This window comes from Silurus meridionalis, chromosome 5, assembly GCF_014805685.1.
Source record: "Silurus meridionalis isolate SWU-2019-XX chromosome 5, ASM1480568v1, whole genome shotgun sequence".
NCBI classification, from domain to species: Eukaryota; Metazoa; Chordata; class Actinopteri; order Siluriformes; family Siluridae; genus Silurus; species Silurus meridionalis.
In genome coordinates, this window is record NC_060888.1 from 23,378,120 (window position 1) to 23,401,093 (window position 22,974).

At 39.7% G+C, this 22,974-nt stretch overlaps 1 protein-coding gene across 1 annotated transcript in view; it reads left to right on the forward strand.

The window, feature by feature from the left end:
* Window positions 1–2,857: 2,857 nt before the first annotated feature.
* Window positions 2,858–22,974, forward strand: part of snrkb (SNF related kinase b) — a 30,273-nt gene continuing 10,156 nt past the window's right edge. Inside the window, exons 1-3 of the mRNA XM_046849386.1 lie at window positions 2,858–3,152; window positions 14,917–15,578; window positions 21,592–21,733. Of these exons, the coding sequence (XP_046705342.1) occupies window positions 14,990–15,578; window positions 21,592–21,733 (731 nt within the window). The 5' untranslated portion in view covers window positions 2,858–3,152; window positions 14,917–14,989. The remainder of the gene's footprint in view (window positions 3,153–14,916; window positions 15,579–21,591; window positions 21,734–22,974) is intronic.

Here is a 22,974-nt window from a genome sequence, read left to right on the forward strand (position 1 = left end):
TCCAGCCAGAAGCTGCTTTCACTTCCTCCTCAGAGCAGTTTTGATTTAGTGCCTATGACTTTTGCCCCATAAAAAAATACTCTGAATTCCCATTGCATTAAAAAAAAAAGATTTATAGTGTGTTTAAAGCTCTTGATGTAATCACGTGTGTAAAAAAATATTTTTGCTTTCGGTTGTACAGGTTCGCTTGTCTGATAATAATAGTATACACTTTATCTTTAATGTGATGTGATAAATATAACAAATTAAAAATATTCATTGTTTTGATTTAATATTATACAACATAAAGCAGCTAAAATGTATCAAAGCTCTAATTTAAATGTATAATATTCAGTTATGCATTAAAAGAATATATTATAATGATTATTAGCACAAAAAAAGTAAGAAAAAAATGTCTACATTCATTCATGCATATATTTTTTATCACTTGTAATCTGCTGTATTCTTTAATGAGTTATAAAGTTATAAAAATTTGTTTTTGTGTTTGCACTTAACCGGTACTTGAAAACTTTATTGCTAGCAGACTCCGTATTCAATTAAATATTAATTGAATGACAAGATTAGAAAATACCGCTTAAATAAAACCGTATGTAACATTCCATTCCACATTTATTCCCCATTTACTGTTGTAATAACCTGAACTCTTCTGAGAAGATGTTCCACTAGATTTCGGAGTGTGCTTGTGGAGATTTCTGCTCATACAGCAACAAGGGCATTAGAAGTCATGGACTGATGTACAGTAGGGTGAGGATGCCTGGGGTTTAGTCAGTGTTCCAATTCATCCCAATAGGTTAGAGGTCAGAACACAGCGAGCCACTGCTAGATCTTCCAATCCAACCCATGTAAACCATATTTTTATTGAGCTGGCATTGAGCACAGGGGCATTGTCATGCTGGAACAGGTTTGGGTCTCTAGTTCAAGTGAAGGGAAATTTTCATTCTGCATTCAAAGACTTTCTATACAATTGTGTGCTTCTAATTTTATGGCAACAATTTAGAAAAGAACCACATATAGCTAGAAAAGTCAGGTGTGCCAATACTTTTGTTTGTAGTCTAATTATGATTTCTTTTAAAGCTGGGGCATCAAAAGATAATAATTTCAGTCAAAACCCAGAGGTTTTTGGTTACTTTGACTGTGGGTCAGAATCCAGATGGGTTTTGCTGCATGAAAAGAAATTCTTGTTCTACTGTTTTCTTTTGAATTATTTAAAGAATGCTACCAAATTATTTATGAAAGGCCAAAAGGGCCAACAAGACGAAAAGGTCTATAAATAACAAATATCACATTAAACAAATGTACAGTTCCTGATGCAGAACTGCCATTTAATATCATGTCACCTACAATAGATATAAAATACAAATAACTCGATCTTTATGTATGTCCTAAATGCACTTATTGTTATAGAATACATATATAATAGAATAATAAACATTTTTGCACTTTTATTTACCAGCATTTTCTCAGTGCAACCTGCAAAAATAGAACCTTCATTAATATTTTACATTCAACTTTTCTGTGCGCAGAGAATCTCCCAATGCTACAGTGAAACTTATCCTCGGGTTTCATGTGACAACATAACACCCGCTTAGGACTAGTGGACTAAGAGGACTAAGTGCTTCAGTGTTATTGTGTGTGCGTCCATGTGCGTGTGTGTGTGTGTGTGTGTGTGTGTGTGTGTGTGTGTGTGCATCATTAAGACGATTTATTTTCATGCATAACTATTAAGTGACTTCCTAATTCACATTAATTCACAGAATTATAAACAACACACCTTCAATAAGCAGCAGTGCAGAAGAATCTTCCCGTCATATTGACTTTAGCTTTGTTTTATTACATCACTTCCTCTACATTTTTCAGTTTCTACATGAGACATCTGAGAAATGACAGGAAACATTGCTAGTTTTAGCAGTTAGGCAAATTGGTTTATTAGATAGGTATCACTATGATGTTGCATTGCCACGACACAACTCCAGGGTCCTTGGTTTGTTCTTGTGGCCACGTTACTCTCTGTATACATGTTTTCCACATGACTGTATAGATTTCCTCTGGGTTCTCAGGTTTCTTCTCCTCTTCCAAAACATGCCAGTGGGTGACTTGAGCATCATAAATTTCCCCTAGGTGTGAATTATTTGTGTGAATCTGTGTGTACATGACACCCTGTTACAGATTAGGATCTAAGATGTATTCTAAACTCACATCCAGTGTTTCCAGCATGGACTATCTATCTAAAGCATGTACTGAAAGTAAATGAGTGAATTTATCTGATATTTACTTCCCACCCTATATTAAAACGTTTCCCCCTCATGAGGAGATGAGTTATCAGAAAAACACAATACAACAATAAAAAAACTGTTATTGAAATGTACACTATCTGGCCAAATGTTTATGGACACCTGACCATTACACCTATGTGTGGTTCTTCTTCAAACTATTGCCACCGTGTGAGCTGAGGATGGTTCCACGTGAACATCCCAAAGGCCTATGAAGTTACTGAGAACCTCAAAAACTATGAAGAGGGATTTGGACTGTAATTAATATCAACAGTTTTCTACAGTGGCTTTGGACTGCAGTTTACATGTTTACCTGAACAATGATAAAACTATAATAAGATAAAAATGATGTTCTCTTTTGCGTCTGGTTCTTCTCAAGGTTTCTTCCTAATGCCATCTCAGGGACCTTTTTCTTGCCACTGTCATAAACTCATTATAGGATAAACTCATAGTCACTAAACTTATAAATTCATATTTTATAACCTAGTTTTCGCTGTGAAGCTGCTTTGAGACAATGTTTATTCTCTACAGCGTCTGGACGCTTTCTGACTCTTTTGGCTTCTCATAGTGGCGGAGGAGCGCTCGCGCGGCTGAGACGGGAATGCGTTGACGTAAGAGCGCGCCTCGAGGTGAAGCGCTCGAGCACTGCGGAGACGCCGGAGAGAGCGCGAGAGGATCGCAGCGAACATCTCAGCGGACATCTCAGCCATTTCCACTGCCTTCTGCTTCACCTTCTTATCAAACATTGGTTGGACACAGAAGACAAGGAAGAGAGGAGCAGTTAGACGGTCGGTTACCGAGCAGTTTATTGTATACATTCTGCGAGCTGGAGAGAAGAAGAAGACTGATGCTGGACACATCCACAGCCTTCGTGTCGCTCCGGTAAGTTACTCCCGAAGAGCGCGCGCGCCAACCGAATCCCGTTATTTCTGTGCGCAAACATGCGGACATTGTGTTCAATATGGCCGTATGGCTGCTCCGAGGCTTCTTCACTGTCCTGTCCAATGTGCGCAGTTTGGACTCTCAGTGCTCTGCTCTTGTGGGGAAAGTGTGTGTGTGTGTGTGTGTGTGTGTGTGTGTGTGTGTGTGACACACACACTGATGTTAATTTCTATTCATTTAAGTCATATAATGTAAATGAACCCCTTAAACATGAACATCATGTATAACCAGTTTACTGATAACATGCACTAATAGTGTTAATGAAATCTTAAAAATAGCTTTTAATGCTGTATTAAAGCATAAAAATCGAGTGTTTAATGTTAAAATTGCTCTTTCAAGAACTCAACAAAATTACTCAACAATGTTCTTCTGAGCTGCTTAAAGATCCATGAAGTTACTGAAGATGGTGAAGAACCGTGAGGATGGATTTCGACTGTATTTAATATTTCTTGACTTTCTTGCTGACCACTGGGTCGTTCATTAGGAATAAACTTCTAGTCATTCGATTGTAAAATGTATATTTTGAATACTGAAATTCCGGAAAATTGTACATTGTTACAATTGTACAATTAAATTGAATGAATTTCTTGCTAGTGTAATGAAGGTAGTAAACGATGTTGAAATTAATGCTTCATACAAACAGTAGAATCGTGTATGGCATTTTCTCAGAACACATGTATTAATAATGGTTGTAAAATTCCAGGAATTTTCAAGACTGGAAATTTTCCATGGGAATTAATGGGAATAAACTGGGAATTTTATAGGTGAAAACTAAATGTGGGTGAAGAAACAATCTGGCAGGATAATCTCGGTTATAACAAACAGATTTTGTGCAGTTGAATTTTTATCACATGCACACAGCACACTTAGTCCATAACATTTCCTGAATCCTGAACACAAAATAATGTAAAAAAAAATGTCATAGGATTCACGTAAATTACATCAATATTACATCAGGTTGTGTTGTGCAACAGAATTATACTAACCATTAAATTCCAGGAAAAAATGTCATTTTTTTATCTGTATTAATTTGCATGCATGTCAGTTTATGACCAAACAGACTGTTTATATTTTCCCCAAATTTCTAATTAATGCCTATAAATTCCTGGTAAGTTTCCAACTTGTAAAATTTCCAAAATTTCCAAAATTTTTCATTCCTTTGCAACCCAATGTTTTACATAGCTAGAAAACATTTTTTATTCATTTATATTAATCACTTGTCAATCATTTTAATAGACAAAAATTCAAATTTTAATATCACATATAGTGAAATGCTTTTTTGACTGTCCGATTAGTAAACATGAAAACAAATACAATATAAAAATACAAATAAAAGAGTAGAGTAACATAACAATCTATCAAATAAAGTATAAAAATATATAAAAATATAATGTGACTATAAAGTATGAAAAGGCTAATAATTAATAAATTTATATATATATATATATATATATATATATATATATATATATATATATATATATATATATATATATATAAATATAAAATAAATCCTTATAAATCATTATGAGGAGAAGTTGCATGTTTATGGGTTTGAGTTGTTATTTGACTTTCAAGTATTTGACTGTAAAGGTAACTATAGTTAACAATCTTGTTGAACAAAAGTTTTTTACAGGAGGCTTTTTGTAAATACATGGGATTTAAACCATTTCAACAGACATTCGTTCATGTAAGAAGTGAAGTCTTTGGTCCTTGTATGTTTCCGATTCATTTCAAAACATTGGCGAAAGACGGATTATACACATTGATATCGCGTCAGTTTTCTTATTCTTGCGATTTAAAATATCAAAATTAAAACTAGGACCATGTTGTTCGTGCTGTTCAGACCAAGAAATAACCTGCTGTCGTAAAAGAGTTTAGATTTTTTCGAAAAACAAATTGTTTACCGTCTACTGTTATATAAAAACCAAGACACGTGATGAATTAGAATTTAATATGAATTAGTTAAAAAACCCGACACGTTAGCCAGCATTGAATTGCATGCAGCTGCTTGTTCAGTTGTGATCACACACAGGGCTCCGATGTGCCAGATGGAGCATTCAAACCTTCTCACGTGAACTGTTCCACCTCAACATGAATCACAGCAACATGACTACACACTTCACCAAATCGAAAACCTTTTAAAACGTATGAAATAGGTTTGTTTGCGATAAGTTGTGACTCATTTTTTGGTGTTTTACGCTAGCTTCACTGTTCTTACCTCACGTGCACGAGTTCGTGAGTTCTTGGTTTTGTTCTTCCGATCGGTTTATCACCAGCTCAGAGATTACAACACCTGATTTATTGAACAGAAGGAGTTCTCACGCTATTATCTTCTGATCTTTAAGTTTTTAGACTATTTAAAGTTGTAGTACATTATTTATAATCAAAAATTTCACTCCCTACAATTGAACAGAATTCAGTTAGCAATGTGATTTATTAGCAGGGACATACACACTTACCCGGCCATGAGAGTGCCATGCGAGTACAATAATAACCTCCCTTAGCAACGAACCAAACAGAGGATGTTTTTGACCACGTTTGGCACTCAAACCCTCACCAAACACAAGATAAACCTCATCCACATCCACTTATCTCGTGTAGTCTCGACCAGATTATAAAACACGTCTGGATACGGTACTTCAGGTCAACCTTTAATGTTCAAAGTGAAAAGTTGTCGCCTCGATGTCTGATTTAGGGCTCCATTAATTTCTAATTTTAGCTTATATAAATACTTGAACTGTTCTGTTTTAGCTAAACTTAAAAACGTACGTGTTAGTCTTTTTGTTTTGACAGCTCCGCGCTTTAAAAACAGTGCGACCGGAAGTGCGCAGTATCGTCACAACACGTTTGTTATTGTTTACATCCTTGAAATTGTCTATAAGGTTTTTTTTTCTGCTTACAAATCTAATGAAACTTTCAATGAGCAGTATTTCATTTATTCATATAATGTTGAATTAGATTGGATTGTTAGATTGTCATTGCAAACGTTACGGTACAAGGCAACGAAATACAGTTAGCATCTAACCACAAGTGCATTGGTAGCAGTGTAAAATAATTGCGTATGTACAGATTGGTAAGACTATGGTGTATGATAGATATAAATAAATAATGAGAGACGAATGTAAACTATGAAATAAATAATATGAATATACCTAAACAGCACAACAAGGACACAGCGAGAATTAACTCTGAAGATTCTCACAGCTGTAACTTGTAAAACCCTCAGAATGATTGACTCATTATGTGTGTGTGTGTGTGTGTGTGTGTGAAATGATCTGGTAATTAAACACAGTAGGTGTTAAGGTGCAGCAGTGGAAGGTTTCGTCTACAGTAATGTCCAAGTGTTAAATGAATACCTCGTGTTACTCTTAATGTGTCCATGTAGTTTTAGATGAACTTAGAGAATAGAAGTCCTGGTGCCATCACTACCACTGTGTTTCTTTTGTTTGGAGGCTACTATGAAAGTCCAGAGAGCACTCCTCACACGACAGCTTTAAAGATGAACAGGGACAGCTATGGTTACAACTGTAGTGACGGCTGAAGGGAAAGTTTTAGGGGCAGCTGTAGAGATGACTGTAGGGAAGATATTAGGTATAACTGAAGTGAAGCTGTAAGGATGTATGTACGGTAGTCATGGCTGTAGGGACATTTTGTAGGGAGGTCCCTTAGTGAGACAGCTGTAGTGATGCTTGTTAAGATGGTTGTGAACACAGGGAATACAGGGAAGGATGTAGGTATGGTTGGGAAGCTGTAGTGTAAATTATAGATGTAGAGAACACAGCCGGGACCTTACCACTGTAGGATGGCGAGAGTGGTGGTATCTGCAGGGACAGTTGTTGGGACTGTTGTAGACATGGATTTAGTGATGGCTGTAGGGAAGGTTGTAGGGGACAGCTGAAAACTGTAGCGATCATGTAGCGATAGTAGGAATGGCTTGAGCAGTGGTTGCAGAGATGACTGTAGTGGCAGTTGATGGCACAGTGGTAGGGATTGTTGTAATGGTTGTAGTGGTGGCTGTAGGGGTGGCTGTAGTTACATCCGTAGGGATGCTGCAGGCTGAAGCTTTTTAAAAAAGAGATAGAGGTCACATTGTGTGCTGCTGCTGCTGCTGCATCTGAGCAATGCGTGCCATTTCTCACCATCAGCATCTGTGTGTGTTTGTGTGTGTGTGTGTGTGTGTGAGTGTGTGTTGATAACAGCCTCAGTCAGGAAGTGTGTGTCGATGTTTAGGACATAATTCTGCAGCTGCAGGCCTTGAACTGAGTGTGTGTGTGTGACTGCAGTATGGACACAACGTCCTGACACACAACCCTTTTTGCTGCTGAGAGCAGCATGCTGCAGTGTGTGTGTGTGTGTGTGTGTGTGTGTGTGTGTGTGTGTGTGAAGAGAGCTCTCACTGCAATTTCATCACATAGCACTCAAGATGCTGAGAGACTAAAATATCACAGCGAGCGAAGACAGAAAAAGGAAGTGAATAACAGGAACGGTGTTGACAGCATTCTGAATGCATCCATTTAGAGATCGGTGTACTGAAAAGTGCACTTCCAGAGGTGTGCCATTTTGAAGACGCATCTGAAAGTCTGGGCAGCTCATAAAAGTCATCCGCGTGCCGCTTACAGATAGCGACCGAATGATTTAACCTCGGTGGTGCAAATAAACCATAATGCACTCTGGGATATTGGGAATGCGTAAGCAGGACGCTGTTTTAGAGGAAAGTCCAGGGATTATGTTTTTTTTTCTAAATAAAAAATATAATGGGGAAAAAAAAAGTTTCTGATGAGTGATGACTTTGCCCAGAAATAAAAAAAGAAGTTAAATATCCAGTAGGTGGAAACCGGATTAAAGGGACTTGTAAGATCAAATGATACAAAGACATAACTAGGAGATATTTTAGGCGTCCGGATAGCCGACGGTTTGCGTAAAATGTTGGTGTAAGTTTAAATTATACAGATGCTTCACACCTTACGAACGAGTTACGAGTTTCGTAAGTCGTTACTGTGTTGGTTATTGACTACGCATATCTCCTAATGATGTAAGAGCTAAAAATACTATCAAATAAACAATCGAAATACTGTATACAATTTTTTGTAGTAAGTAATAAAAAATCAAATAATAAAAAAAAAATCGACGACTAGCTCGCGGTGGCTCTCCTCCATTTTTAATTTTTTCAACTCCGAACAAATTTCACTTTAAGGACAGGTTTGTTCGTATCCGTGAAAGTCCGTAAAGTTAATGTTTGTAAAGTGGGGAGCGTCTGTATTGCATTATATATTTGTCTTTGTCTTAGCTAGTCAGGGTAGCTGAATTTTTTTTACTCAGTAGCATTAAACAAACCTGTCTTCATATTTCATTCATACAGTATATTTCACTGTTGACATCAAAATTTACAAGGCAAATTTAAGAATTTACTTACTTTGTTGACTCCCTGATGGTCCCCCAAGTTATGATGAGTCGAAGTACGATTTTTCGATCTTACAACGACGATAGCAATATGACAACATTTTTTCGTGCACCAGGCAAACGTAGCAGTGTGTGCTCCATCCCTCCACTGTAGAACCGGCGCTCATATATACATATATACTCTATAGTTTATACAATACGGTACTGTAAATTACAGAAACAATACAGAAATTTCCTTTCCTCCCTGTGAAGGTTACAATGATGCAGGAGATCCAGCAGTTGATTTCTAACAATCTAATATCCAATCTGATAAATGTAATGAAAAATTCTTCGTTCTTTTTATTTTATTGATATACGATTTATATAGTTTTTATCAATGCGATGAGAAGAAAAAAAAAAGTGGAATACAGATTCTTCTCTAGTGCAAGATGATGCATAGGATCTCCATCCAGTGATTACAAATAGGTGGAGATTTGTCCTTCCATTATTATGCAATATGAGACGCTACTAAAGTTGAAAAATAAATATTTCTTTGTATTATTATCTAAACAAAGATCTGTAGTTAAGCCAAATATTGCAAGATTAAGAGAAGGATTAATAGATAAATACAGAACATCTGAAATAAAATTTCATATCGAGGCATGACCAATACATGTGTATGATCAGCTCAACTCCACATCCACCACAAAAAGGATTTATATCTAATAAAAATGCTGCTAATTCTGCTTTTGTCCAGTGTAGGTGGTGAACTCATTTAACCATCACTTTTTTATCTGTTTAGAGTTCATAGTTAGGAAGCATAGACTCTTTAGAAGAGGGAAGGGTTTTAGTGCGTGTGTGTGTAAGTTTGTGTGTGTGTGTGTGTGTGTGTTAATGCAGTATGCACACCGCTGTTAGCTCACCCATCACCACCCTGACCTCATCATCATCAATACTTTATGATGGGAACGCTGACGATGAGATCATACCTGTAGAGGAAACCCCACTCCTCTCCTCGCTCCTTCTCTCTAATCCTCTCCTCTTTCTCTCTCTCTCTCTCTCTCTCTCTCTCTCTCTCTCTCACTCCCTCTCTCTTTCTCGCGGTGAGTGAGACAGTATGAGTCATCACCTCACACTTCTCCCCTGATGCCGCCTGTCACACCGAGCCTGTGTGTGTGTGTGTGTGTGTGTGTGTGTGTGTGTGTGTGTGCTTTTTTGCTTTTGTGTGGATTTGTGTTTTTGTGTGCATGCATCTTAGTTGGTTTATATATATATATATGTGTGTGTGTGTGTGTGTGTGTGTGTGTGTGTGTGTGTGTGTGTGTGTGTGTGTGTGTGTTTATGTGTAGGTGTGTGCATGTGCATCATGTTATTTGTGTGTGTGTAAAGTATGCATGCTGCAGAGCGGCCATATTGTGTAGTTCATGAAGCAGAACCACAGAATGAGTGGAGGATTTGTGTCTATTTGTATTTGTGGGTAACTGTTTCTTTGTGTGATATTTTATGTGGTGGGGAGTGTGTGTGTGTGTGTGTGTGTGTGTGTGTGTGTGTGTGTGTTATCAGTAGGATGCAGTGCATCCTTAGTAGGAAACAGTCTGACTTTCGGACTATGGTAGGGAAAGCCTTATCCTTCCTCCGGGACACACACACACACACACACACACACACACACACACACACACACACACACATATACACATGTACACATATACACATGTACACATATACACATGTACACATATACACATACACACATATTCATACATACATATACATGCACATAACATTTTTTTCTTTCTTTCTTTCTTTCTTTCTTTCTTTCTTTCTTTCTTTCTTTCTTTCTTTCTTTCTTTCTTTTCTTTCTTTCTGAAGTCTCAAAATAGTTTTCTTGTGCATACTTCAACTTGTGTTTTTAAAAAGAGAAATAAAGATAGAGGAATAGATATGTGTCTGCAGAACAATAACTGACTCTGTGTGTGTGTGTGTGTGTGTGTGTGTGTGTGTTGAGAAGAAACACTCAGCTGTGGTCAGTGGTCAGTTATTGCACAAAAAAAAAGCATCACATCAATAATTAGCGGCCAGGCTTTCTGCAGACAAACAGTGCTCTTTGTGTGTGTGTGTGTGTGTGTGAGTGTGTGTGTGTGTGTGTGTGTGTGGTCTCCAGTAGAGATCAAGTGCATCACTCCTACATGGCATTAGTCTTTCTCTCTACCCTGGATACAACTCATTAACTATTCTGCCCCTCCATTAACACACACACACACTAATTATGATATCTTGTTACACATATTGATCTGCACCATCTGCTTTGTGCTTTTGTCATCTGACTCCTCCAGCATTATGCACAGAAACACACCACATCTCTGCTCCTTTCCTTTTCCTGTTCCATCCCGTCCTGTTCGGACGCTGTGACATGACCGCTTTGGACATTTCACACTCTATGGTTGCACATTACAGTTCGGTTTATTGCTCAAGGCTCTTGTGAACATGTGACACCAATAACCTAGAAATGATATTACAAATGATATTACAGCTCCTGACTGAGATATCTGCTTTAAGGAGCAAACCCGATCGCCAGTAATGTCCACTGAACATTATTCATCTGCTGAACACCAGGCAGACGCTTTAAATAAACAAGCCAATCAGTTTCTCACACCCCACAGCACAAACAGCAGCAGCAGCAGGATCCACAGAAACACCAGGGCTTTTTAGACAAAACAGTACACACCACTTATATACACTATACGGACAAAACGTTCCAGTAACCATGACCATGAGATTGGTATGTGCTTTTCGAACATTCCATTCTGGGAAGATGTTCTACTAGATTTTGGAGTGTGAATCTGGAGAATCTGGTGCTCATTAATCCACTAGGATATTAGTAAAGTCAGGTGTTGATGTAAAGAGGCCTGGGGTGCAGTCAGCGTGAAAATTCATCCCAAAGGTGTTCAGTACGGTTGAGGGCAGAACTCTATAGCAGGAGATCTTCCACTCCAAGCCATGTGAAGCTATCTTAGATATCATAGAGCTGGCTTTGTGTACAGGAGCATCGTCATGCTGGAACAAGTTTGGGTCTTCTAGTTCAAATGTATGAAAACACATATTGTGTGCCTCCAACTTTGTGGTAGCAGTTTGGGGAAGAATCACATACTGTATGGTTGTTCCACTAGATCATTTCAGTATAGCACAAAGGTGTTCAGTCGGGTTAAGGTCAGAGCTCTATAGCAGAAGATCTTCCTCTCCTAAACATGTGAAGCATATCTTCATAGAGCTGACTTTGTGTACAGGAGCATTGTCATGCTGGAACAAGTTTGGGTCTTCTAGTTCAAATGTATGAAAACACAAATTGTGTGCCTCCATCATTGTGCTAACAGTATGGGGAAGTAGTGTCCCAATACCCTCGTATTACTTTGTGTAATGAGGTAGATGTAATTAACATATTAGTTGCAGTTTTTTTTCCTCAAAATATTTTCGAAATATCGTCTGTTTGTTTGGAAAAATTGACAGTCAGAAATGTACTTAAATTGATGTGCATTTACGAGTCATGTTCCTCCATCATGTAAATCGAAGTACGTTAGACGCCTGACAGTAGAATGTGGGAACTTCAACATTTAAATGCTGATTTTTGCTTTTGAATATGTAAATATTATGAAAATGTACATACTATTTAAAGAGTGAAAGGACACACACACATACACATAATATGAGTGTTTATGCATGTATGTCCTTATGTACCATGGCTATAACGGTAGCTCAGTGGTTAAGGCATTGGACTTTAGCTCGGAAGGTCACACCACCACCAAGCTGCCACTGCTGGGCCCTTGAGCAAGGCCCTTAACCCTTTCCCTGCTCAGTTGTGAGTCTCTCTGGATAAGGGCGTCTGCCAAATGCCGTAAACGTAATGTAAAAAATGTACCGCTCTCGGTCACACCTCTACTTTTCCACCTGCATACTCCAGTGACAGGCCAGTAGAAGGACAGAAGGGTTAGTCAACACATTTCATGAAGTTTACACGCCTATCTGTGTGTCACAGGCTGTTCTTCAGATTAGATTGAAATGTAAGTTATTAAGTTGAACATCTGTGCAAAGAAATACATATAACCACTTTACCAACAACACACACACACCGAAACACACACAAGCCTGTTTAAACAGTTACATAAGAAACAGTGCACACACTCACACACACACACACACACACACACACACACACACACGCTTAAATAAGTCATACCTAATTCTCTGTCATAAGACTACGGTACTTATATTGTGCAAACACTCCCCCCATTACTACCCAGCATGCCCTGGGATGTCCTTGTGCTCCATCTTAGGCAGTTCCCAGAACTACACCCAGTGTTCCTGGGATTTATTCAACCTGAAATGATTATCATCCAGTGATGATAATGTTTGTTCTCCATCGGCACACATACACACACACACATGGATACACTATATAAACAACAGTATTGGGAAACCAGACTTTCCCAGACATATGTGGCTCTTTCCCGAACTGTTGTCGCAAAGATGAAGGCACAGAATTGTATAGGACGTGAAATTCTCGCTTCATTTGAACTAGGAGACCTAAACCTGTTCCAGCACGACAATACCGCTGTGCACAAAGCAAACTCCATGAAGATATGCTTTGCTCCTACTCCTACTACAAAGCTCTAACCTCAACTGGAAAGCTGACTGTACCCCAGGCTGCCTCTTCTCACCTACATCAGTACCTGACTTTACCCTTGTGTCAGAATGAATCTCACACAAATCTTCACAAGCACACACCAAACATCTGGAACATCTTCCCAGAAGAGTGGATCGAATTATAAGATTGGGACTCAATGTGGAATGCGATGCTCAAAGAGCACATACCATACTTATGACCAGGTGTCCGCAAAAACGTTTGGCAGTATGGTGTACAAAGACAAACTGGAAAATCCAGTGGGGCACTGGAATGTTTTTTGAGGCATTCCGATCAAACAAAGGACTCATATATTTAAAGTACACTTCATTACACTATTGTTACATTATCCAGACAAACAAGCCTGCAGCAAGAGGACAAAACATTGCTAAGTAGCGCACACAACGCAAAGATTCATCTGACATTTAAACACATTCAGCAACTGTACAATGCAAGTCAAAGGGCCCAGTTAACCACCGATAGCATGTCAATATGGACCATTAAAAAACAGCTTTGTTCTTCTGAAAGACAGTTGAGACCCGGATGACGTACTGTTCCTCTACTACCCGCTTGCGTACTTAGATCAGTGTTAGATATTAACCTCTCAAATCAAACATTAACATTCCCCCTTAAAAGAATTTACAGTCTTATCTGGCGTCACAAAAAAGTCTGCACTAGAACAATCGGACATTATAAAACCTTGAATGCGTGTAGTAAGGCGTTTTACTCAATGTGTCAGCCTTTTAGCAACATTTTAAACGCGCCAGTCATCGTCTGGTATGTAGAACAGGTAGCGGCCTATGAACTCTCAAAGAATACATTATGTATTTGAGGACTTCTTAACCTGCTGCTATTAACACTAATAACACACTAATGGAACCCTGAGAGTACGCTAAAAGGCAGGTGCACTTGAAGGGTAAAACTCTTAGTCTTGCAGATAAAAGAATCAGACAGAGTGCTACTATGAGTTACAAGACAAGTATATCTTTCAAGGACCCATCAGGAGTGCTCAATATTTAGATCTACACTATATGGACTAAAAGTTGGAGGACACCACACCATATGATTCATACATGTTTTTTGGACATTCCATTCCACATTTAGTGCCCATTTACCGTTATAATTCCCTCCACTCTTCTGGGAAGATGTTCCACTAGATTTTGGAGTGTGCTTCTGGAGATTTGATATGAAGGTACGGAGTAAGAAGGGGAGTTTTGGACTGTAGTTAATGTCAACAGTCTGCTACACTGACTCAGGACTACAGTTTGCTTCTGATGACCAACACTGCACCCTGAAACATCGTTTATCTGTAATAAAAGGACATTCGGTGCCACCCAGATGAGGATGGGCTCCATCTTGAGTCTGGATCCTCCCAAGGTTTCTTCCTTATGTTCACTCTAACACAGTCTCGTAAGTAACAGATGATTGGGAAAGTAAACATACTTCATAACTCTATAACATGAATGCACCGCTTACAACAAAAGAATAGAAATGAACAAACCTAAGAGCAGACAGTGCATTTCGGAATAATGTGGCGTAATAACGAGCCTTTTTTTTTTCTTTGGTTGGATATAGTGCTTAACTGAGAAATATAATAATATCTTGTGGATTGTATGATTAACCACTCTTTCTGATCTTCACTAGGTGATGTCTCACTAAAGCTGCATTCGTTTTGACCACCCTGTACCTGCACAACATAGACCATCACACATTCAAGATGGCTGCCACGAAGAGCGGCTCCGGGGGCAAAATCGCCGGCCTGTACGAGCTGGATCGCACACTCGGGAAAGGCCACTTCGCCGTCGTTAAACTCGCGCGCCACGTTTTCACCAGGCAGCTGGTGGCTGTGAAAATCATCGATAAGACCAAGTTAGACAGCCTCGCCATGGGCCACCTGCTGCAGGAAGTGCGCTGCATGAAGCTGGTACAGCACCCCAACGTGGTGCGGCTTTACGAGGTGATCGACACCCACACCAAACTCTACCTCATCCTGGAGCTGGGTGACGGCGGAGATCTGTACGACTACATCCTGAGGCACGAGGGTGGAGTCGCCGAGCACACCGCCAAAGTGCACTTCGCTCAGATCGTACACGCCATCGCATACTGCCACCGACTGCACGTAGTTCACCGAGACCTGAAGCCCGAGAATGTTGTGTTCTTCCGCCAGCAAGGAACCGTCAAACTCACTGACTTCGGCTTCAGCAACCACTTCCAGCCCGGAACCATGCTGGTCACCAGCTGTGGATCTCTGGCCTATTCGGCTCCGGAGATACTGCTGGGAGAGGAGTATGATGCCCCTGCTGTAGGTGAGTGTGTATACATGTATGTGTGTGTCTTAAAGGGGACGACGTCTTTATAAGAGTGCGTAGTGTTTAAATACTAAAGCTTACAGAGTGTAATGTCTCCGTTGCGCTGAGTCCATCTTTTATTATTTATATCTGATTTTATTTTTCAATAATTCATCCAAGATTTTGGATGAATGATTTAATGATGACTTGATTAAATTTAAATAAATATTATCATTAAATCAAATTATGTGAAATCAGTAATTGATGGTATGTGTGTGTGTGTGTGTGTGTGTGTGTGTGTGTGTGTGTGTGTGTGTGTGTGTGTGTGTGTGTGTGCATGTCTGAGTTTTGTTAATGTGTGAGTGGCCATGTGTGACTTTCTGACTCACTTGGCTTTGGATAGAATTTGGGTTGAATTGCAAGGTTCTCTATAAAGGGGACGTGTGAGTGTGTGTGAGTGTGTGAGTGTGTGTGTGTGTGTGTGTGTGTGAAACCCTCTGGCCTACTTGGCTCCAGTGTTACTTCCTTCAGCAGGGTACTACTATATATTTTGCCTGATACAAGGGGAGGTTTTAGCTCAGTAGTTTAGGCTCTGAGTTGCTGATTAGAAGGTTGTTGGTTCAAGCCCCAGTATCTCCAAGCAGCCCCTCTTTGAGCCCCTGAACAAGGCCCTTAAACCCCCAGTGCTTCAGGGGCACTGTATCATAGCTGACACTGTGTCTTGTTCACCACTGTTCCTTCCTTGGACCACTTTTGAAAGATACTGACCACAACAGAACAGGAACACGCCAAAAGAGTTGCAGTTTTGGAGATGCTCTGACCCAGTCGTCTGCTTATCACAAATTGGCCCTCGTCAAACTCACTCAAATCCTTACGCTCGCCCATTTCCCTGCTTTTAACACATCAACTATGAGGATAAAATGTTTACTTGCTGCCTAAAATATCCCACCTACTAACAGGTGCCATGATGAAGAGAAAATCAATGTTATTCTCTTCACCACTCATAATGTTATAATGTCATAATGTTATGCCTGTTTAGTATTTAGTTATTAGTATAAAGGTAGTTTGAATCAACCTCTGTAGGGTGTGTTTTCTAGACTTACCAGGACACCTGGTTTTTCCGTTTTCATCTCTATATTAGAATGTCTTCTTATCCTGATTGGTTAAATGTTGGTAGTCCAGAGCATTTGATTTTAAATGATACCTCAGAGACGAGAGTTTCTGCTTTGAGCACACATTTTTACTGAAGTTGGCAGATTGCAAATTACAGCTTATTTTAACATAAAACTCAATGATCACACCTTTAAAGTCCAGACACCTCACAAGAAATAAATATTAAATCTAAAAGTATTGGGACACCTTTTGTGCCATATGTGCTTCTTCCCCAAACTGTTACCAATTTGGAGGCACACAATCGTACAGGACATCCCTGCATGCGAAAGCATAACAGTGTTCCTTAACTTAAACTAGGAGATCCAAACCTGTTCCAGGATGACAATGCTCCTGTACACAAAGCCAGCTCCATGATATAATAATATGCGTTACATGGAGTGGAAGATCTTGAGTGGCCTGCTACAGAGCACTGACCTCAACCCAATTGAACACCTTTGGGATGAATTGGAACAGTGACTGTACCCCAGGCTTGCTGTCCTTCTTACCTACATCAGTAGAGGTACCTCACTTTTCTACCTCGTAAACGAATTTAGCCCAAATCTCCACAAATCTAGTGGAACAACTTTCTAAAAGAGCGGAGATTATTATAACAGCAAATTAATATTAATCAGAAGTTTATAATAAAATAAAATGGTAATTAAATGAAGCTTCCATTTGTACAAACTCAGTTTCTCTCTCTCACCTGCCAGTGTGTTAATGTGAGACTTTTCACTCTCAGTGGAGCTTGTTAGTGCATAGGTATGTTCCATATGCTGCTTCCACATGGCTGTTAAATGTGTGTGTGTGTGTGTGTGTATGTGTGTGTCTTCTGCTGTTAGTAATGTAATATTTTTATCATCTCTCCTGCTCACTGTGATTGTCACAGTGACCCATGAGCCAGGATTAGAGCTACAAAAAAGTGGGTCAGTCTTCTCCAAAACGCAAACACAAACATATACACATATAGAGTCTGACCTTGTGTTGGTCTCTGTCAAGAGATCAAGATCACTCAATTTTATTTCAGCAAATTCCAAGCTTACGTTCTGAAGTTAATTTTGATTCCCTGATGTTAATAATAAAGCTCATGGCTTCTTGAGGTCTTTATTAATAATTTAACACACCTAAAGCTACACCACACTTATTACATGTTATTTACACTTGGGCGTAACGATGTTGCTAATTGGCTCCTCTCAGGTAATGATTAGTGTAAATAGATCTCAGGCTCGATCTCTTTCACCTTCTCACTGATGAAGCTTTTTAAGCTTTTTACACGGTTGAAACAGACATCCCGCTTTTCTCCAACATAACCTGATCAGCTCGACTTGTCACATGGTCAGGTTTTCACCTTTAGTTTTACCTCCACCCTGTCATTGTTTTTTTCCCCCAAATGTTTCCCTTTTGTCCACAGTTTAGCCTTTGATTAATTCATCTATTTTTACCCCTATGTGTGTTTGTATGGTAGCGAAGTCTCTTGATCGTGTTTATTCTGGTTTCTATAGTCGTAACTGCCTTTTATTCTTCTCAATCTTCCCGTGTAAGCGGCTATATCAGGCCAAAATTTAACGAAAGCAAAGGAACGCATATTCAGGTCACTTTGGTGACACATTTTGACGAGTCAGTATATTGTTGTGACTATCAATTCAGGTGACTATTCAATTAATTTTATTTGTATTCTGCCTTATACAATCTTTACAGAAATAAGGTGGTATAAAAAACTTTCGAGACTAGTTTTGTAACACACCAGCAGATGGCAGCACAAGGCTGCACGCACAGTCACAGGAAGCACCAACCTTCATAAGTCAACGTGCCAAAAATCATCTTCCTGTGTACATGGGGAGCTGTGAAACCGGTGCTATACCGACCACGTGCGCACCCCGTCACCGAGCTCTCCTCACACGCAAGTTTTTCTACGGAAACGACGATCTCGCTTCCGCTCCCACTCTACTCGCCAGATTTGGCTCCTGCGGACTTCGCCCTCTTCCTGTAGATGAAGGTGCAGCTCAAAGAGCACTGTTTTTTCACCATTGCAGAGTTCCATTACGAATCGCAGATGGTGCTTGACACGCTTCGAAAAGGAGACTTCCAGGTCACTTTTCAGAGGTGCACTGGGAATGCTGGGAACGCTGTATTGCTGTGCAAGGGGACTATTGTGAAGGTGTTAGTGTGTAAACGTAGATTAAATGAAGTACTTTCTTGTAAACAAGAGTGAGTCTCAAAACGTTTTCATACTATTTCATATATAGATTCAGGATATACTTTTTAACTGAAAACATTTATCGTTATAAATTTATTTATTTTTTAAAGTAATTTCTTTTAACTAATTTTTTTAATTACATTTCGAAATTGTTATACAACTGAGTATTGAAGAAGGGATGGTAAAATGAAGACAGGAAACAGGAGAGTGTGTTCTGTTTAAACACAGTGTCAGGTTGTGGAAAAGCTGAGCTCTGTTGTTTCCCGAGCATGAACATGCAGGTCACTCGCTATACCTGTATCAAGTGTATGTTGTGTGTGTGTGAATATTCATCAGGTCAGTCAAGGCCTCGGGCAGATACAGTGAGGTGATCAAGTGACCTCCTTAATACACTGTCACACTGATGGAAAAACAGACACACACACACACACAGTATGTGTTTATAGTATCTGGAGTATTTCCTCTGAACAGCAGTGTATATTTCTTTAAGAGACAAACGGAAAGCTTGCAATATTTTATAAGCCAAAAGAGAGACATACAGCAGGGAAGAGAGGCAGATGGAGAGAGGATGGGTGAGTGTTTTGAGAGAGAGAGAAAGAGAGAGAGAGAGAGAAAGAAAGAGAGAGGGAGGGAGGAAGACAAAAGACAGCATTCGAGACATTGAAGAATAAACAGGATATACAGTGAACCGGTCTCTATGTGAACTGTATTGGAGATTGTGTAACGAGGTGAACAAGGCAGCAGCACAAGAATAAAAATCTAGTTGAGATAAAGGAAATACTGTGTGTGGTGTATGGTGTGTGTACGGTTTCATGATCATCCTCGTTGTGTGTAAACAAAGGCAAGATAAAGCTTCGATGACCCATTAAATTGCAGTTACGTAACGCCTGTACACGGAACTGTGTGTGAGAGAGAATCAGTGGGAACCAAATGTTCAGTGTAGAGAAGAACACTGAGATATTGTTAGCTCAGATGAGACAACAGTTGGGTCTGTTGGGTGTCCCTTAGCACAGACACACACACACACACTCACACTCACACTTATGTGTCATGTCCCTTTGATACACACAACCGTGCTCATTGTGAAAGCCCGGTTTCTTTGCCGGCCATCTTGGATCAGGACATAAATCAATTTTTCGTCACCCAGAACAGAGCTGATGAAGGAAAAGGGAAGGGCGTGGAGAATGTCCCTCGTAGAAAGCGTGACCGGCTACAATTTCATTCGTAGGTTTTCCTACATAGAGCAAAGATTCAGGCATTTGAGATTTTGATGTGAGTAGTTATAATATAGTTATAAATTAGTTTTGAATATAATGAACAGCTTCATTTGCTCAGATCAATCCTTGTCCACTTGTGTTCTCTCGACTCAATTTGGTGTGGTGAGAATCGCATGGATACCTTCATGAGAATAAGTGGCAATCTGACAGATTCTAGTAGCGACAGATCCCACAGATTATGCACAAAATAATTTTGTTATAGAGCCATTATTCTGTCTTCAGCTCCTTATTGTGCACGTGTAATCAGACCACACTGTCCTCTATACGGAGCTAATCCACTTAGATTATCTCTCTACTCTCCATCTCGAGGCTACAGTTAGAGCTACAGGTCTGTGTGTGTGTGTGTGTGTGTGTGTGTGTGTGTGTGTGTGTCCTATTCTCTCAAGCCCTGAAGAGTCTCTTTGCATAACTTCTATCTCAATGAGCATTTTTAAATATACACTATATGACCAAAAGTATTGGGACCCTTATCTTTTTACTGTACGTGGCTCTTTTCTAAACTGTTGGCACAAAGTTGAGGGCACACAATGTGTATAGGATGTATTAGGCTATGTTAGCATTAAATATCCCCCTCACTTGAATTAGGAGATCCAAACCTGTTCGAGCATGACAATACCCCTGTGCACAAAGCCAGCTCCTTGAAGATGTGTTGTACTGGAAAATCCTAAATGGCCTGCCATAGAGCTCTGACCTCAACCCTATTGGGATGAATTGGAACGCTGACTGCACCCCAGGCCTCCTCACCTCACCTTCATCAGTACCTGATTTTACTAGCACCCTTGTGGCTGAATGATCTCCACAAACGCACTCTAAAATCTAGTGGAACTTCTTCCCAGAAAGGTGAAGGTTATTATATAAGCAAACGGGGTCTAAATGTGGAATGCGATGTTCGAAACGCTCATATAGATCTTATGATGGGGAGAACTTTTTCTCTTTGACATGTTTTCTCTTTGCATTGTAAGCACTGTTCAATGTGGGCTCTCTTTGTTCTTCTATGTTGAGGTTTCTACTATGCTCAAAGGACACTTTGTTTACGAGCTATTTCTGGATTTCTGGTGTTTGGTTATGGAACTGTAGTCAACGAACCTAAAATGTATGGGATGAAATTCCTGAGATATTCATTGGGTTGTATTTACGATCCTGTATTGTACAGTCTAGTTCACATCACTGTTGTGTGCTGTAGTGTATTGTGTGTAGTCTATGTGTGTGTGTGTGTGTGTGCTTTATGTAAGCTCACAGCTGGGTCACTTCCTCTGTCCCAGTCTACCGCTCTCTCACAGACTCATAAATGATGCACAGAGGCACACATCTCCCATGTGCATATTTATGTGCACCCTAAATGACTTTTGATGACTGTGTAATATTACATGTATAGTATATCTGATGAAGTCGTGTTCGTGTTCCTCAGATATTTGGTCTCTGGGTGTGATTCTCTACATGCTGGTGTGTGGACGCCCACCGTTCCAGGAGGCCAATGACAGCGAGACTCTGATCATGATCATGGACTGCCGATATACCGTCCCGGACCACGTCTCCGCGGAGTGTAAAGAGTAAGCACACGCATGCACGCACTCGCTCGCTCACACACACACACACATACACACGACATTACACAACAATACAAACTTCGCTTCTGTACGTGCAAAATATGACAACGTAAATGCAAATCAACATCTGTATCTCATTACACATCTACAAGTATCATAACACATCCATTCCAGTGCATATGCCAAACACATGCACAAACACACACACACGTTACTAAACATAGCGTTCACTTCCCCGATAACTGCCCACGGATATTGCACCGATTGTTCGCAAAAGAAATCCACTACATGGACAAAAGTATTGCCAGGTGTCCCGACTTTTCCAGCTGTTTTTGACTCTATGTCTCCTGATGCAGTAGATTTTCCCTTCACCTGATCTGGGAGACCCAAACCTGTTTTAGCATGACAGTGCACCTGTGCACAAAGGTTGCTTTACACAAGTTGCAATGGAAGATCTCGATTGGCCTGCTATAGAGCTCTGACCTCAACCCTAGTGAACAATTTTGGGATGAACTGGAATGCTGACTGCACCCCAGGCCTCCTCACCTCACCTACATCAGTATCTGATGTTACTAATGGCACTGTGGCTGAATGAGCACAAATTTCCACAAGCACACTATAAAAAATTAAATTCCCAGAAGAGTGGAGGGAATTATAACAGCAAATTTTTTGCAATATTAGATTGTAGAAATTCAACATTTTGTTAAAAAACGATATAGGATTTTTTTCTCCAGCTCTGTACATGTTTAGCTAGTGAGCTTTTGATAATGTCATGTGATTGGGTTTCTTTAAAATATTAAGTATTTTAAATGGAGATATACTGTGTAAAATGCATAATGGTCCAGTTCTCCACTTATTATCGTTTAGAATGTTGATCCTTGGTGTTTGAGTGTGAGAGGCAGTTGAAACCTCTGCACATGGTGTGTTCTTGTCACCCTCACTCCAAACTTTACACACACTTATCAACCTTGAGCTGAAAACGTTTGAACTAAACATGCTGTACTACCCGCAATTGACCTCTGCCAACCAATCACAGGGCATCAGCCAATCAGAAGCCTGCGAGGGAAGGCCATTGGGAGGCGGTTCAGCACAAAGCTTCCCTGAAAACAAAATAAGTTTCCAGGTCCACTTGGAATTTTGAGTCACTAGCCAAGAAACGATGTGGTTTGAATCAGGATGCTGGCAGATCAAGGCACATCCTCCTTTCAGCTTTAAGCCTTTCGAGACAGCATTTTCCCACTGTT